Raw genomic sequence first — 19,077 nt, forward strand, 5'->3', positions numbered from 1 at the left:
TAAACAAATACAGTTTGCTTAGGAAAAGATATAAGGTTGGACTCTGCACTTAGCGATCTGAAAACTGCCCAGCACCCAGAAGGTGTCTTTTATTCCTGAAAGGGCAAGGAGAGAGGAGCCAACCTACTACCTGCCTCCCATGAACTGGCCAATAATAAGCCAGAGAGCATGGCGCAAACCCTGCCCCCAGAATGTGGGGAAGGGAAGGAGTGGAAGATGCATCCCAAGGTTGGCACATGGCTGGCTGCCCCCAAGCATCTTTCAAAGATGCAGGGTGGCCATCAACTGCAAATCCAGTCAATTCCCCTTCCTACTGAGATAGAGAGCATCTTCTGCTATTCCATTCCTGCACCAGGAACTGGAACACAAAGTTACAGTGTGAAGGGCAAAAGAACATTTAAGCCACTTTTCTCCTCCATTCCCCCCACCTAAATTAAAGCAACTTTAGGCCTGCTCTAAGTTATGCTCTGCTGCAACAGCTCTAGCAGAGTATTGTGTCCTCCAGTAACATCTCTTCCCCTCCGACCTGCTCATAGAATACCCTGTACGTTACAAAGTGCAAGTTGAATGGTGCGGCTGTATCCAGCCTGAGGAAGTTGGACACTGTGATGGAGTCTGGGTGCAATGGTAAATTTACCCCATAAATTAGAAAATATCCTGAGGTTGTGATGTTACTTGATTAAAATTTCAATCTGCACAGTAAATGTAATAGCTTGGATTTTATTTCCCATCATTAAGTACATTAGAAAACTGCAGTATCTCATACCATGGTGTGGCAACTGTAGGCAAATTGATACTTAATGGTGACCATTGTAATGTGGTATGAGGGACAACTTACCTATATTGAAAAACTCTGGAGCACTAGCCAATGCTAGTATCAGCTAATGGGGCACTTTAAAAATTAAAAAAATCATATAGCTTTAAAAAAACCTAAATTTCCTTTCCAAAATTAACAATATGACTTTATTGTAGCTTATTGAAACTGGGAGCATTTTGGAAATCTAATTCTGCTTTACATGCCTTCTACTATTTGGCTGTTTTTGGTGGCTATTGCCCACTCCCAGACTGGCACTGCCTAATTTCTGCTCCCACCCTACCCCGTCCCAGCCCCTCTTTTCTTGTGGATCCCTGGCCTGAGGAACAACTTCCTTGGAGTCCTGAGGTGGGGGACAGATTGCCACTGAGGGAGCTGGCTGTCTCCCTGCCTGCACTGGAAGAGTGATGTCTGCTTGTAGAGGGTCCCCTCTTTGCGAAGATCAGGGGGCAAAATCTTCCATTACTGGGAAAAGGGGATGTGGGTGATAATACACTAGCATGATTCCCCAATGTTAAGCACTAAGGGCTAGATTCACATAGGGTCTTTGGCACCTAATTGCCACTTCAGGCACGTAATTTCCAGATTTTGGCACCACTAGGATTCACAGAACCATCATTCAGCTGCCTTCTAATCCTGTAGGTGCCTAAACTTGCTTGGAGCCTAAATGTTGGCAGTAAAAATTCCCTTGGCACCTGTGTTTCTGCCTCTCAGCATGTGCGCTGTAGCCTATCACTAGTCATCCAGCTGTCCTAATCGCCAGAATGATTCACAAACTGAGGGAAGATACACTCCTCTGCCTAACTCACATGCAGGGCCCAATACAATAGCACACTCAGAGGCTGCCTAACGCCACACAAAACAGGCAGCAGGAGGAGCTCCCCTATAACCTTTAGCCCAGTGGTTAGGGTACATGCCCAGGGCATGGGAGACCCCTATTCAACTCCCACGTCTGCCTGATGAGAAGGGATTTGAACTTAGATCTGCCACTTCTCAGGCAAGTGCCCTAACAATTGGCCTATGGGACATTCTGATGTGGGGGTGGCTCAGCGTCTCCTGGCAAAGCTGCTCTACGTTGGATAAATAAATAGCCATTGGCTACTAGGGCTCCCACCTCTGAGGCTACAAAGTCATTCTCTCTCTTTCCCCCCACCTGGCTTTTTGCAAGAAATGCTACAGGCACTTGTCTCCAGGAGAGGGTTCGCAGCTGAGAATCCCAAGCAAAGGTAGGTTTCTCCCTCCAGCCTAGACACTAAACTCCCTGAGGGAACAGGGCTTAGGACACATCCTCTCCTTGGTCTCTCCCTGTGGCTAGCTTAGGCGGTTCCCTGCTCAGCGTGTTGGCTGTTGTGAAGCCCATTCTTAGGTGCTCATCTCCCTCCTTTCATTGTATAAGGATCCTACATTCCTAACTCAGGCTTTGTGAATCCCAATGGTTTTCTTCATGCCTAAAAGCTAGGCACTGTGACACTCAGCAACACAACACCTACCTTTGTGAATCTAGCCCAAACTTTCACTGCATGACAATGAACTGGGAGAAGCTGGATTTTCTTGATCATAAAGCAATGTTTTGGAATGAGAACAAGCATAGTTCATTTTGTGATTTTTGTAATGGAGAATAGTAAATGGAAGCTGTATCCTTTATAGTTTTTGAATTATTATAATTGGCCATTTCAATCAACAGTCATTATTCCAAATCTTTTAAAAAAGGCATTCACTAAAATGCTTTAAAAAGTTAGTTACATAGTAGCTGATGATACCTGCATCTTTTCAGTGTTTCTTTATTGAATGTAGTGGCCCATAATCTGAACTGCCACTTCCTCTGTAAAGCTGTCTAGACTCCTGTGCTTAATCTTAATCAACCAAAGACCGCTACATGGAGGATTCCTTAATAAAACAGCATAATATCCTGTTGCAGGATTGGGTCCTTACTTAGCATAAACCTAACACCACAATATTAGTTCTTTCTTCTACAGAACAAAGTACTGTAAACTCTTCCCAACATTAAAGTTTCCTGTAGCTCTGATATGTTCTTTGCATTCCCTAAACTCACCTGTGAATTTTAAGTGCACAAGATTTGCAGGAATAGGCGTTAAATCCATGAGACATGAATACAGTTCTAGATACAAAGGAGTTTTTAATCAAATATTTTAAAAATGAATCTCACTACACACTGATTTCTGTTTGCCTGTACAGTGAATACAACTGATTGTGTGGCAATTATTTCAAGAATTAAACTATATGTTGTATTTTGCTCAAACGATGCTAGGAGTTTGAACTATTCTGAAGGTATACAACAGCTTCATTATTTTTGGAATACTATGCTATACTTCATTGTGGGGATAAATAAACAAAAAGTACTCAAGTGTCAATCACACAATTATATTTATTATATAAATATTTTATAAATTACATTTTAATTATAAACGTAAACATTTCTAGGAAAATAGTGTTATATATTTCTTATACACGTTTAGAACCAGTATAAGGCACATAGTGCAAAAATACTTTTCTGATACAGAGATCACAAAATAGTCATCTACATGTGTTATCTAAAAAGCAACTACTTAAACGTATGTGGTACAATATAGCCTTTCATTAAAATGTATTCCTAACTTGGCTTACACTTTGTGGGTAAAACTAAGCTATAGCTGCCATATGACCTACCAGTTCTCACTGGCGTATAAATAGTTAGCTGATATTTGGTTGAGAATTAAAAATGCCTATAATTATCTAGTACATAATGTGTCTTATTACGCACGTAGAAAATCTTATTTTGAATACCTGAGAATTTACCTGAAACAGGTTATCTTTATTCTGTACTTATTTCTGCACTTCTGGACTTGGACTAATTCTAAACAACAAATCAAACAGCTACATCATGTCTGAAATTTAAACATTTCCTCCTATACATTTCATTTTCCTAGGATGAAGCACTTTTAACAATGTGCATTATAGTTGCATTTATTGCCTTCTGAAAAATTAAACTGCACTTCTCAAAAACGTGCACTAGGCACACGTTGGCCTAACCCTACCTTCCCTTGTTGAACTCAGAACTTTCACTAAGGTCAATGGCAATTCTGGGTGTGGAAGTGAGACAAGATAGGGCTTTTGTTAATATGGTGTTAGCCACTTCCAACAAATAAAATGTCTGGAGTATGTGGGCAGAGGTTAAGTAAATATGTATAGTTATACAACCGCATACTAAATTGTACAACATACACAATATACTGCTTTTACAGTATACGTAGCTGTGTGAGAGGTAGGGTTTTAAAACTAGATTTTCAAATTATGATGTGTTTCTTTATTTTCTTGTACCCACAACAAAACAGCGTTTTGATGTTTAACATTTTTCATGGAGACTACAGAGTTTGAACCACACTTTCCAAAATTAGTATTACTGTTTGAGCACCACAAAAAGAGAGAGAGAATGAATGTTTTTAATGACACAGAAATGGAAAAAAAAAACCTTATAGAAACTGTATCAGGAAAAAGTATATTGATGATGCACTCTTCTGATGTAAATTGTTGACAAAACACAATTCCCAACAGGTTTCATAAAGCTGAAAGTAGTTGAAATTATGAATTGGTTTCCTTCTTTTCTACACTTTAATATAGTTAATCAAGAAAATCAGCACAGTATATGCATTTTACTGTACATTGTACAATGAGGTGCACTGATTAGTTGCAGGTACAGTATTACAATTATGGTCCAGTTTAAGGTGTTACCAGCAGTAACATCAGTGCAGTTTATTTTATTTGCTTGTATATACTGTACATTGAATGAATATCTCTTTATTAAAACCTGTGGTTTATGTACCTGTTAGCCCATCACTAAAAACGATTAAACAATGATATGCATCCTTGAACACTGAAGAAAATAGGAAGGAATTCTTAGTAGTAAATTAACATTTCAGAGATGAAAGACTGAAAAAAATAATAGCACCTAGAATTTGCACCTTAAAGACAGATTTTCCTGCTTTTGATGTTCTTACCACTTCAGGGTTTTTACTGTATTTGAAGTTGGAGACCAATACTTGTATTAGGAATACATTTCCCACAGAATCCTCCACATCTTCCATATATTTTAGTACCATCCTGGAAATTAGAGAGGCAAAAATAGCAAGAACTCAGTCAAGAGAAACTACTAATGCCACAGTTACACACAACAGTTTAATAAAATGTTGACTCATTAGAACCTTTGACACATCCCACTGAAGACTACTGTATCTGGAAGACAAAATCAAATTAACTTGAACCCATAATGAACTCACTGGGTTTGTCCAGACAGGGCAGCAGTATATACCAGAGGGCTCTAAATTGTAGACACTCGGAAAAGTTGAACTCAAACTGATATATGTAGACCTTGCTAATGCCCTCCTAAAGGTTCCTAGCATACGTTAATTTAGCACTGTTTCAGACAGGACTACATCAATGGGCAATAAGTACCTATTAGCACAGGTGCCAGCTTCCTACTTATTCCAGGGGTGCTCAGCTCCAGGCCTCAAGCCCCCATCCTGCCCTGCTTCTTCCTGCTTCCACCCCAGGCCCCAACCCCACCCATGCTCCGCCCCCACCCCACCTCTTCCTGCCCCCGTCCCTGAGCATGCCCCATCCCCACTTCTCCCCTTTCCCCCAGCACCTCCTGCATGCTGTAGAACAGCAGATCGTGATGGGCAGCAGGTGCAGGGAAGGAGGGGAAGGAGTTGATCTGCAGGGCCACTGGCAGGCAGGAGGCACTGAGGGTGGAGGAGGAGCTGACTGCCAGCGGGTGGTAAGCAAACTTTTTTCCGTGGATGCTCCAGGGCTGGAGCATCCATGGAGTCAGCGGCTATGCCTATTAGACTGTGTCAGCAGGGTCTATGCAGGGCAGTTAGAGTGCAATCCTTTAGAGCGTTCTACAATTTACAGCCCTCGGGGGGCGCACTGTCCTAAAGAATAGACAAGTTCATAAATTCTTGACCCATATGCACTGTGTACCTTCAGAGATTGCAAGGCTAACTGTGCAATGTTAGAATGTACTGCAATATCAATAACAATGTATACCCATATAACGATCTGAAATTTAATGAATTTACGAAAAACATGTATGGACTAGTGGTTAATTAACCAATGTGTGTTTTATACTATTTATACCCTAATGCTCTTTCGATTTCCTGCATGAATTCTGTAGGAGATAAAAGATCCATGAGAATTCCGCACAGTAGATATCGTAAAAAAGATTTATCACCTGGATAATGCCACTATGTCATCTTAAAATTTTATGGAAAGCTAGATAGGACGAAGGTACTTATCTAGGTTGGAATGTTAGGAGAACAGGATTAAAACACTCTTAAGATCTCATGTCATCTTTCATAAGAGTTCAGTGACCACAAGTTGTCAGGCCTCAGTGTTATGTCTCATCTCAAACAAATCAGTGGCCTTGAACACCATTTTGATTCAGAAATGACTGAGATCAAAGAGTGGCTCCTACTGAATCACTACCACCACTTCCTACAGCTCCGACGTACAGATGAAAGTGTCTCAGTCAAGTTGAGAATGGACAAAGAATATGCAAAACTACTTACTTGGGATTTGTGTATATCAACAGTTGCATAATTGCCCTGAGCAATCCACCTAGCTGTACTGGATAGCCTCAGTCCAGTGCCTGTCAAATTAATGCTGAACTGCCCCTATCAAGGAAAAAAGAAATCAAAGCACAGAGCTTACGTACAAACTTTAAGACACTTAACATTAGCAAATACTACTTAGAGTATTGCATTGTAACCTTATGTTCCATACTAAACTTTGTATTTCTAAAGTCAAAAAGCCTAGAAACCTCTGTGTTGACACACATAAGCCTTTTACTGTATTTAGCTTGCTCACCATCTCTTATACCTTGAGAGTAAATTATTATTTTAATATTTTTCTTGCCTTTTATAATAAAAAATTAGGTTACATCAAATACTCAGACATTTTGTGATGTTCCCAGATAGTTTTTGCAAAGGGATTAATTATGGACAAAAACATAACGATCAGGAGTTCAGTTTAGATTAGAGAAACATCCAAAAGTTCTGATATTTATTTGAAACATAAACAAGCATTTTCATCAAGAGACATTGCTGGAATTCTGGTACAGATAGTTTTTTTGTGTGATCCTTGCAGTAATTTCTGGTTTGCTGGCAATGGGAAATAATGCTAAATAATACCAATTATTAGATCGTTGGCATAATTACAATACCATATAACATAACATTAGTTATCATAATAATCAAATAACAATTCTGGTCAAAAGCCAGACATTTTGAGAGATCAGCAACAAATTTCAAAAATACTTTTAAAATTATCTGAATTTCTGAAAACCTCAAACTTTTTGGATTGGTTCATGTTTTGGGTTTGAGTCACATTTTATCTGAAGTGGATTGCTTATTATTCCTAACTGAAATCTGATGTCTTTATTTTAATCTGTGTATTAAAAAATGTGAGACCTGCCAGAATGAGGCCTGCTTTCTTAAAGATAGACAAAGAGGGTGAGGTAATATCTTCTTTTGGACTAAACTCTGTGGGTGAAAGAAACAAGCTTCTGAAGCTTTGAAGAAGAACTTTGTGGAGCTCAAAAGCTTGTCTTTCACCAACAGATGTTGGTCCAGTAAAAGATATTTCCTCACCCACCTTGTCGCTCTGATATCCTGGGACCAAGACAGCTACAACATCTGAAACAACAATTTCTCAAAAGATAAATATTTTAAACTGTGTTCTGAACTTTTTGGAGCTACATAGGCAGGGACTGCCACACTCTGGCAACTACAGACACATCCTTCTCTTCTACTCACAGCTCTCAGCCTTTTTCAAGTGCAGTATCCAATCAAGTGCCTCACCCTATTCTGAAAGTGATAGCTCACTCTTCCATGCTTACATAATACTTAATATACCTCTTAACAAAAGCAATCAATACAGATACAAATAAATATTTAATTTAAATTCACTGCCAAATACAAAGTTGTATAATAAACACAATTTCAGAGAATTGCATAGATTCCAAAGCCCTTTTATATGCAAACCTGTATTTAAAAATAAAAATCAAAGATGGACTTGAAACACACTTTAGAACAGACAACATGTTCAGAACTAGAAACTATACTAACCTTTTTCCACTAATTTTTTCCACTTTAGAAAATAAATGGTGACATAGAAGACAAGTTGCAGAAATTGAATAAACTACATTAATGCAATATTGTGGTTGATATTTTAAACAAACATGTCAGTAAATACTCCGTGTGTGTGTGTACATACAGACAGTGCCAAAACTTGCTCCCTCTAGTAGCCAATGAGAATTTTGCAATTAACTTTAATGAAAACTGAATCAATCCTGTATTGAATGTGCTTGTTTTAAATTTTGTAAAGCGATGAAGGCTATGAGATTAGTACTATGCAATCGAAATCTCAATCAGCTCCAGTAATACAGTACTACATGAAAAACTCTCTCTCATTTTACTGCTTTATTCTTTTGCCAAAACCCAATATGGTAAATATATGTTCTACTTAGTGTTGGGTGGTTTAATCTAGGCTTGGCAGAATTTCAATTTTAATTTTTTCTATAATTTTGACAGATAATATCAAAGTTTATCTTTAAGCATTTTTTTCAATTTTTATCTATTTAAATTTTCACAATTGTGAAATTCTGAGGGGGGTCAGACAATTGTTTAAAGACAGATGTTGAGATTCAAAAAGTTAAAACTTTATAAATATTAAAACACATTGTCAACATCATATGTAAAAATATACAAAGTGAATAACCTTAAATCAACAAATCATACCTGGTTTTCCTATTGATTCACTAGTACATTTTAAACAATCTAATCACTGGATTTTGACTCTAATAAAGTTTTCAAACAGCAATTTTCTTATTTTGCCTATCTGTAAATTTCAATGATCATCAATGGAAATACTTTTTTCTCAGTTTGTGGTATACAGTGAAATCAACATTTACCAACTTACTGAAATCTAATCTTTCCAAGCCTAGTTTAAAGGTGTAAACGTTTAATGAGATACCTGTATTATGATAGTACCCAAGCGTTATCAAAAATAAACTACATACAAAGGACTGTAGGTACTGTATGAAGAGTTTATTTTTATTTCAGGGTACTAGTGATGCATATGCACCATTTAAGCATCACACTTGTGATTCATATAGATGCTGGAAACGTCATGAAAATTCAGTCTCGTATAGTTTGGTATAACTTATTTTCTGTATATTTTCATATCTAGTTCCTCTTTTTATTTTTTAGGACTCATACCCCTAGGTGTACTGGCACATGTTGATATGTTACACAGGTGAGGCGGTCCTTTGAGTACCAAAGAAGTGGAATGTATTAATTTTATGGAATACTGCATCTGGAGAATATTAATGTAAATTGAGTGCAGCTTATTCCATAATCATAGACCCATAGTATTTCACGAAGTAACTTCATCCACAGTGATCTCATGTTGCAGAAATAAATGAAAGGTGCATGTGTGCAATTCTACTGATGGTACAGCAGTTGCCTGTCATGTACAATATTCAGGCTTGGGAACAGATTTGAAAAACTTTGAGTGTGAAGGAAGCGGTTCAACTGATCTGGACAGAGACCAGCAGCACTCCTTCAAGGCATCTCCTGTAGGCGTGAACACTTCAGTGCAGAGATATATCCCCAATTAGCTGAATCCATTATCATTAGTCATTAAAGGTCATGTTCACCACTGGTGTAAATAGAGGCAGTTCAATAGAGCTGTGCCCACTTAGGTCAGTAGTGGATTTGGCCCTACAATATTTTTTTCAGTAGCCAGTGCTCTGAAGCACTTGTGAGGATTTTTGTTTATTTGTGGTTTAATTTTCTGGTTACTGTATTCTGCTGCTGGTCGTAGGCCAGTGGATGACATTTGGCTGCTTGGGATGCCTTATTGTATCTGCATTTATTAGACCTCTGCTCTTTCTCCACACAGGTATTCCGACCTCTTTCGTGATGTCCCAGGTCATAGATCATTAAGGCAACTCACAACATATGGTGGGAAGTGTTCTTTTGCTGCTGAGTGGCCAACGGCTGACTTATCTTTAAGTACTGCCTTTCAGCTCCTCCACACTTTATGTGTATGAATGTCTCATGCCATATACATCTTAGGAGCAGAGAAACCAAGAGAAAATACCGAGAGAAGGGGAGTTAGCTGATACTGCTGTCCCAAAAGGGATCAAAATAAGTGGAGAAGGAAAGGGATGCAGAGGAAATGAGAAATTTGATGGTGTCTTAGCAAGGACAGCTGGAAAGAGGGATTAGAAGGACATTGGAAAGACATGCAAAAAATTTAAGGGGTATTTCACATCAGAAGAACACCAGAACAACTCCTGTAAGAGGCAGGAACACAAGAGATCAATAGCAGATTGGATACTTATACAGGGAGCAGGAACATGAGGGACAGCAAAGGAGACAGCTGTGGGGAAAACAATTTCAGGGAGCAAATGTAAGGGATGATGGAATAGAAAAGAATGGAGCAAGAAGCAATTATTTATTAATGTACTGTATTTTTATACAGAATATTGAGCTTATTGCATCTTCCTACTAAGACCTCTAGTAAAATGATCTTTTTCTTACATGTTAATTTCATGAAAAAATTATAAATACCTGTGGGCATCTGGCAGCACTATAGCAATCTCCAGCTGTAGCAAAAGGAACAGCTCTCCCAAATACAGTCTGAGCAAAGAGAAGGTCTGTAGCTAATAAACAGTTATGACAATTATTTAGCACTGGAATTTTTGCTTTATAAACTTATACAGAAAGTAGCAAAAGTATTACTTCTGTAAACTGCTTCCATGTACATTTTAAATGGCATGTTTCATTAAATCCATGTAACAGTGACAATGTTGTCTCTCAGATTCATAGATTCCAAGGCCAGAAGGGATCATTGTGATCATCTAGTCTGACCTCATGTATAACCCAGGTCACAGAATTTCCCCCAAATAATTTCTAGAAATAAGTGCCTAAGGCCTGGAAATTGAGAGAGAACATCTCTGATTAGTGAAAATATTCCAGCTAGATTACAAAATGCAACACAATTAGAGGCACAGTAGACCCTTATCCACTCACCACTAAATAAAGAAAAAACTACATAAATAATTAAGAGATTGCATAAACACCTTGAGTTTATTAATTCACAGAACTGCATGTTAACACAATAAGAACTCTTATGACTTGCTTTAACATCAAATTTTGTTGTCCATTTGTGGCATATGTTAAATTTGGTTTTATTTTTGTTGTTGATTACAGTGTATACATTTCCTCCTGGCGAGAAGGGCTCTTTAACTAGTAGATTAGGGCATAACAAGAACCAATGGCTGGAAGTTAAAACCAGACAAATTCAAATTGGAGATAAGGTGCATGTTTTTAATAGTGTGGGTGACTGACCATTGGAACAAACTAACAAGGGAAGTGGTAGGTTCTCCATCTCTTGATGTCTTCAGATCAAGGCTGCATGCCCTTTTGCAAGATATGCTTTAATCAAACAAGTTATTAGGCTCAATATGAGGGTAACAGGGTGAAATCGGCCTGTGATATACAGGAGAACAAACTAAATGATCTAATGGGCCCATCTGATCTTAAAATTTATGGATTGTGCTGAAAATTTTTTAAAAAGTGTTCTGTAATGGGAGGATAAATACAATTGGGGTGTTTTTCTGTACGGAGTTTCTTAGATGTTTTACATTCTAAAGTTCAAGTAAATTTGGACATTCTTTTAAGTGTTGACCTCATATGAATGCATATAACCTAACACATTCATATTAATAAAAATAACAATAACCACATTCCCTCTCCCCCATACCTCCAAATTTAGGGTTTGAGTTAATGGTTTTACTAGAAAGTGCTGATTTTCAGTCAGTCATCGTCCTACTTCCCTTCTCATCCCTATTGTTCATGATCATCATCAACTTACATAAACATAAAGCTTTGGCCCTTGAACACACCTTGAACTTAGACAGGTCCCTTGAACACATTTCTAGTTTTGGAAAACAAAATCCATGTAATCTGCTATAGGAAAAGGCTTAGTTCTTCTCTTGAGAAACACAGACACGTGCAGATTATGCATGTGTATTAAAGTTAGGAGACATCCATGAAAGTTTAAGGTTTGAACCTGTGAAGTTCTGCGTTTCATTCATGGAAGTGCCATTGTAGTTAAGAGTTTTGTTTGCACAGAAATGGCGCAACGAGGTCCTCAATTTGCATTTATAGTAGTCGCTTTAAAATTCCAACAGAAGGATCATATTACATAGAGGTCTATACTAATATATAAACACTTACTTTTAATTTGCATAGAGATTATATCAATTCTTATTTTGCTAAAAGTGGTGTGTCCTGCAGCAAGGTAGTCATTTCTGCATGCACAGTCTTGCCTTCTGCTTCCATTGAAAGGACATTCGTATGGATTTTGTAACCTGCAATAGCACATTTTGGTTTCTATTTTGATGTTTTCTGAAGTAGTATCATAGTGAATCATAATCAAATCATTTCAGACTAGGCACAGAATACCTTACAACAAATATTGAATGGTAGAACATTTATACACGTGGGCCAACTGCAGCACTGGTATAACCAGGTGCTATTTTCACTGAAAAATAATAAAAGGTCATCTGTAAGGTCAGTTACTGCAGGTACACACACATTCAGTATGGAAATATATTTACATTAGTGATGTACATGTGTATGCCCACATCTTTGAAAATTGGGTCCAAAAATATTTCTATGCACACGCTCCCATAAAGGAAAACTGCTTTATAGTTTCAAAGTACCGAATACATTTCATAATGTAAGAATCGTACTGACTTTAAAAACAAGCCCTTTGTACCTGTATCCATATACTTCAGAAAAGTTGTCTGCTTCACCTTTAACCAGTGTTAAATATTCTCTGGGATTCTCAAACTGCATCCCCGAACAATAAATCTACAACCAAAAGTATAACCTTTGTTACATAATACACGTTTTATTTCACAACCCACCCCTTGTGATAGAAATTTTGATAGTACCTTTATCAATCTTCCTTTAACGTTAAGTAAATATTCACCATCCTTTCTAATCCCTTTTTTAACCTGGATTTCTTTGCAGCTAGTGAAAGCTTCACCTTAAAAATGAATGATTGAACCATATCAATATTTCATGAACTGAGAATTGAATCTGAACAGCTACTTGCATATATTTGCATTGCAAAGATATTTAGTTTACAGTTTTTACATAAATATCCCAAGAAAGCATTTAGTACAGTACATAATCATCACTGTAAATTACTTACATTCTTTTGCATGACAGATCTTTCTGGCTGCCGGTTTTAAACGTGACAGGCACAAGCTACTGGAGAAACCATTTTCAGTCATGCATTCTACTCTTCTTTCCTTTATTCCCACTCCACAAGCTACTGAGCACTACACATATAACAAGAAGTTCAGAAGAAAATAAATCATTAACACTGTCAGCAAATAAATTTTGGTAAACTTTTTTGTGTTTGAGGCAACTGTAAAGTTTTAGCTTGCACATTTATACTCACTTTGCTCCATTTCCCCACCTTCCAAGTAGCTGCTTGTAAACATCCCCTGATATTACATTTATAAATGTGTGGGGAAGGCACTATTGGGCAATCTCGATATGCTACTGAACGAAGACCATAGGCACGATTATTCCGAATAGTATGGATTCCAATACAGTATGTGATCCTTTGCCAGTAATCAAGCCCACAGCTGGCTGAACACTGGAATAATAACAAAACTCATTATTTTCGATAATAGTTGCAGCATCAGAATATAGAGTTATTGAGTTCTGATCCTCTCTTCAGTGAGAGTATGGGGTGAAGTAGCCATTATTTCCATATATGCTGGCCCAGCAGATCTGAGTAATGATCTGGCAGAGCACAGAAATGGCGCTCTATGCCTCAGGACTTATGGAGCCTTTGGAGGTGGGAGCTCTTGCCCTCCCCTGTCCCAAGGCAGGAATCTGGCTCTGCAATTACCTCCACACAGTGCAGGTGAGAAAGGCCCAATGGTCCAGGAGCCTAATGTAAAGCCTACTGAACTCAATGGAAAGACTCCCACTGACTTCAGTGGGGCTTTGGATGAGGCCCCTGGAGAGGTTCTTCAGTACACAGAAAAGGAATTTGGTGGCTAGGACCAAGAGGAACAGCTGTTCTCTGAGAATCTTCAGGTGGGTTGAGGTGTGGCTAGTAGATCATGGCAAAATCTCTAAAACATGGTGGCTGCTACAAACAAGGGGGAGAAAACTGATAGAAAGGAAGAAGCTCCCTTTATCTTCTTGCTGATACCATTTCACCCCATTACAGTTCCTGCTATTCCTTTACCCCCTGTACTCTGCTCCAGAGAAGAGTCACTTAAAGATGGTGAGAAGCTGACAGTCTACAGCCAGTGCCCTCCAGCACTCAAGAGTACTCAGCACCGCCCCCAGGCTCAGGCTGCAGCACAAATGCAGTGGGAGAGGGAGAAGAGCTTAAGTATTGTTCCTGTTGCCCCCACCGACAGGTATCAGAAAACACCTACCCAACAGTATTCCTCCCACCCAGAGCTGCAACAGATTGTGGAACACAACCACATAGGATTGTGGTATTAGAACCACAACAAGAAATCATGGCTGGTGTGAATGTCCCATGCGGAAAAAGTCTAAATTTTTTTTTTTACACAGAATGTACCATTTATATTAACAAACAACATCAAAAGGAAAATTTGGTTAGCAACATGATTAATTTACCTGTGACAAGTCTCCTGTAACCACAACATATTTACAGGGAGCAATCCTGCATTTTTTGATCGATGGAGGCTTTGTGGCAGGATCACAGGAACTTTCATTTACTTGGATCTTGTTTTCATCCACACACTTGACCTTCCGGCGTGTTTCCTTTTTCCTACATGATGCTGAGCACTAGGTATGACATAAACAAATTACAGCTTTTCCATTTAAAATGGTTATTTATAGAACAAATCTATCTGGTGCACAAGTAAAATCTTGAAACAAAGATTTAGTGAAACCTGTTATCTAGTTCAGTACAAAACACCTAGTGTGTCCAAACCTTTCACTTTGTTCTCAAAGCACAGATACCAGCACTTGTAATTATACATCCTGATTGTTTCATATATGATTGTGTAACATGTGAGGTGAGCCAGAGGTTAAAATGAAGAAAATGTCAGGGCAGGACAAGGGGCTGGGTCAAAATGACTCCTCTGTGTGAAAGAATAAGAAACAATAAGCATTCAGTTAATGTAGGCTGGGTAACTTGGTCTTTAGAAATTGAACATCTTGCAAATGTTAAGTTATAAAGGAGTTTTGATAAAATGAATCCAAACTCTACATTAGTAACCATTAATACTGGATATAACTGTGAAAGAAGGAGCAGGAACAATGTGAACAAAGGAATTTCACACAAAGGGTAACAAACATGAAATGAGTTAACAAGAAGAGAGAGCAAAGCAAAATGCATTTATGTTTCCAGCTGAGAGCTCTGCATTTCTAAATAAAAAAATACAAGCATTTGGAGAGAAGGAAAAATCCATACTTATTCTTGAAAATTTGTATTTCCTGTTATAAAACTCATTATCCTAAACATTTCTGAACAGTCTAGAGAATCTCTGCACCACTGGTTAGCACATCATGTTTATGTTTGTCTTGGCTAATATTCATCCCTTGTGTGCCAGTACCACAGCACTCCCAATACTCCAATAGTGGGTACCTCAGGACCTCTTTGACACGTTAGTGCCACTTCGTTTGTCTTTGGTGAGGGCTGAGAAGGAGAGGTGGCAGCATTGTGCTGGTTGGGATCCGGGGGATGATGAGAGGAAGAGGCAGCCGATGAGGAGCAGAGAACCCAAGGATAGAAGAGGGACATTGAAAGCACAATACAGGGAAGCTGAAGCATAAAGACTAGAAAATGGTGAAGGAAGACATGGGAGCAAATGAAGCTAGATGATGAATTTTTTAAAAAAAAGTAATTAAAACAGATGTTTCAATTCTCAGTTCAGATAAATGTTTTCAGAGGATTTTTTTGAAATGGAAAACAAAATAAATAATTCTCCTAAAGAAAAACAGCCTTCACCTGGATGGACCAGGAAAGGGTGCATGTGCACAACTCCCCATGAAGCCAGGGTTCAGTATTAGCATCATCAGGCGAGGTGCCCATGTGCATTATGTGCAAAACATTTTTGTGATGCTAGCACTGACAGCTAGTACCACAAGAATGTTCTGTGCATGTAAAGTTTTGGTTCCTCCCCTCTGTTATGCTAACATCATAGTACTTGAATGATTACAATTACTCTCATATTATAAACCGGGGTTTCTCAAACTCTGTTACAATGTGGAGCACAGCTTAATAGAGATTGTTTCTAGGACACCTCCCCTCCCAATCTCAGTCATGTGGGCACTCCCATTCTTGATCACATAATATCCCTCTGGAAAATGCCGCAGTTGCTTACATGAGAAAGTGACAGTAGGAACGTATTTATATATCTTCAACTTTCTTGTAATTGATTTAGCAGGAAAATATGCCAGAATCATGTGACCAATACCCCGCTCTTTCCAAGCCACCAGCAAGTGATCTGTGGATTATCTGTGGTTTATGGCATGTACAGTAATAGCAAGTCAAGAGGACTATACTTTTACAGTATAAATATTGCACCATTTAAGTTTTAAAATCTCATACCCAGATTTGGGACTTTGTTCCCCTAGTAGCCTGATTCTAAGAGACAGCATCCCTGAGGATCAGGTTATAAATTAACATTACATAACAGCTAGGCTACCTGTGCATCTTCCTGACTATGCTTCTTTTTTTTAATTATCCGCAATAGTTGTTTCACATTTTTACTTATTTATTTTTTACAGTTACAATAATATCAAAACCATCTACAATTCTATGCCGTTGGATCTTCCTAAATGTGTATGCCATGTTTTATTTTATTTCTTATTTTTAAAGGCAAATCTTCACATTGTAGAACTTCTCATTGTGGAAAGAAATGTTCCCAAAAGGATTTTATCCTTGGAGTATCTACTGAATACTTCATCTTTCATGACATTCCCTGTAGATTTTTTCTATTCTTGAAAGGTGATTCTTTTATAGTTTCTTATTTTTGAGGCCTCCACTATTAAACATATTCTACACTACATATGGTTTACATCAGATTGAAGAGAGAGAGAACTATTACATTAAAATTAGTTTTAAACTCCCCCATTGGGGACCTGCTGATACTTTCTGCACTGTTTATGCCTACAACTCTAGACAAACAAGTTCTTTATTAGAAAGAAAAAGTGCCTTGAAATTTCATGCCACAGCTTTTGAATTTTGCAGGCCTGTTCACATTTGCAGGCCAGTTATTTCACACTAGTTGAAAGGCCATACTTACATCTTGCCATTCATCTGTCAGCCATTGGTACGGCACACAGGCAGGCAGCCAACAGGGCTTCTGACTAGGGGGCTGGGCATCATGATTACACATTGCTTCATTCACTCGACCCCTGCCTTTCAGCTGACAGTAAACATCCCGTTGTTGAATCCCCACTCCACAGGTCACTGAGCACTAAAGAAAATACATAGACTTTAAGGTCAGAAGGGACCATTATGATCGTCTAGTCCGACCTGCACAATGCAGGCCACAGAATCTCACCCACTCACTCCTGTAACAAACCCCTAACCTATGTCTGAGCTATTGAAGTCCTCAAATCATGGTTTAAAGAAGTGGACAGCTTCCTCTATGGCTCCCAACCAGAGGAATCAACTCCTTAAAGGAGAACTTCATCATGAGCTCTCCTCACAAACACATCAGAACGGCTGTCTGGAGTTCCCAGGCTGTCTGGATGAGCTGGTAGCCACTGAAGAAGTAAGTGAGGCTGGTCTCCTATAACGTCTGTTCCTCTTTCTAGCCTGGTACTGGTGATGGGACATACACAAAGCATACCAGTGTGACTGCTGGGGACAAGAAGAGAAGAAGGCATTGATGATATCAATTTGCCTCTCAATGATACTGAATGTGATGCCTAAAGTATCAGACACTGAACCACCGTTGATGGTAAATTTTGACTAGCAATCATTGGTACCAAGTGAGAAGGTTCTTGGACTGCCAGCAAAACAGCTACTGAGAGACTAAGCAGATGGCATGCTGCAAAATATGTTTCAGGAGTTGACAGTATAGGGATAGTCTCCTGTTGCTGCTGAACCAATGAAGATTGCACTGCTTAGTCAGGCAGTGCCAGCTTAGGGGTCGGTCATAACAGGGCAAATGCGAAGAGTAGTGGATTGGATATTGCTGTTCCATCTCACCATCAGACACAGGCATTGAAATTCTCATTGTTACAAGAAGAAGCAGAAAAGCAACTGAAAAGTTTCTACATATACATTTTCTATTATTGTTGACCCTATATATTCTTGGCATATGGGAAGAAAGGGATCCACCTTAGCTATTCACATGCTAATCTAAATAGCTCTCTCACACACAAACAAATGTTCTTTGTGCAGCTTCATCTTACCATTTTCATCCAATATTTTTAAGACTTCAGCAACCACCAAATGATAAGAAAGAGTTCTTCCCCTTTTTCTACATCTGTGTTTCCTTTTAGGATACCCAGTCCACCCCAATCACATAATTGGCAAAGTTCCTAAAGTGTGCACCTTTTAAAGAGACAGAATAAATTATCTGATACAATTTGAATAGGAAAGATGTATACCACAACTTTTAAAATTCATTTTATTTGAAGATACCAGGCGCAAGAGTGGAGGTTCTATTCTCCAGACACATTTGTAACATAATCATTAACTTTCCAGGTGCCTACATGAGAGTGTAAAAGAGACAATAGACTCTGTATACACATTTCTGTATTCATGTTATATTCAATACAAGTACATGCCTGTGTCAGACAGATTGTTATATAAACTGTTAATTTCAAAACAACAATAAAAAGTCAAGATGCTGAAATGAAGTATTTGCTATAATTCTCCAGGACACATTTTTGGTTGCAAATTATCAAATTATAAGGCTAATACTTTCAATTATATTTTAATAGGAAAAATGTACTGAAATGCAATTATTTATGATGCATGATTATACTGTAGAAATGTTATAATTTATTCTGTCTCAACATACTGTCACCCAGACACATGACTAGGGGTAGACTTGCCAAAGATGACTCAGACAAAACAATTTTAAGGTGCAAAACAAAACATCTATTAATGCTAATACAACAAAATGTTTCAGTGTGTGTGACACTGGAGCACATTCACAA

At 38.3% G+C, this 19,077-nt stretch overlaps 1 protein-coding gene across 3 annotated transcripts in view; it reads right to left on the reverse strand.

Moving 5' to 3' along the window:
* Positions 1–3,257: 3,257 nt before the first annotated feature.
* The window catches only part of ADAMTS20 (ADAM metallopeptidase with thrombospondin type 1 motif 20), a 182,089-nt gene continuing 166,269 nt past the window's right edge, over positions 3,258–19,077 (reverse strand). For 2 of the 3 annotated variants that reach the window (XM_050936004.1, XM_050936007.1), the window contains 10 exons: positions 17,205–17,378; positions 14,566–14,736; positions 13,358–13,558; positions 13,106–13,235; positions 12,843–12,937; positions 12,665–12,759; positions 12,121–12,254; positions 10,450–10,541; positions 6,382–6,486; positions 3,258–4,912 (listed from right to left, as the gene is read on the reverse strand). In XM_050936004.1, coding sequence (XP_050791961.1) covers positions 4,823–4,912; positions 6,382–6,486; positions 10,450–10,541; positions 12,121–12,254; positions 12,665–12,759; positions 12,843–12,937; positions 13,106–13,235; positions 13,358–13,558; positions 14,566–14,736; positions 17,205–17,378 — 1,287 coding nt within the window. In that variant the 3' untranslated portion in view covers positions 3,258–4,822. The remainder of the gene's footprint in view (positions 4,913–6,381; positions 6,487–10,449; positions 10,542–12,120; positions 12,255–12,664; positions 12,760–12,842; positions 12,938–13,105; positions 13,236–13,357; positions 13,559–14,565; positions 14,737–17,204; positions 17,379–19,077) is intronic. The other variant, XM_050936005.1, reaches the window with a different exon arrangement.

The sequence above is a fragment of the Gopherus flavomarginatus genome, chromosome 1 (assembly GCF_025201925.1).
Source record: "Gopherus flavomarginatus isolate rGopFla2 chromosome 1, rGopFla2.mat.asm, whole genome shotgun sequence".
In the NCBI taxonomy this organism is placed as follows: domain Eukaryota; kingdom Metazoa; phylum Chordata; order Testudines; family Testudinidae; genus Gopherus; species Gopherus flavomarginatus.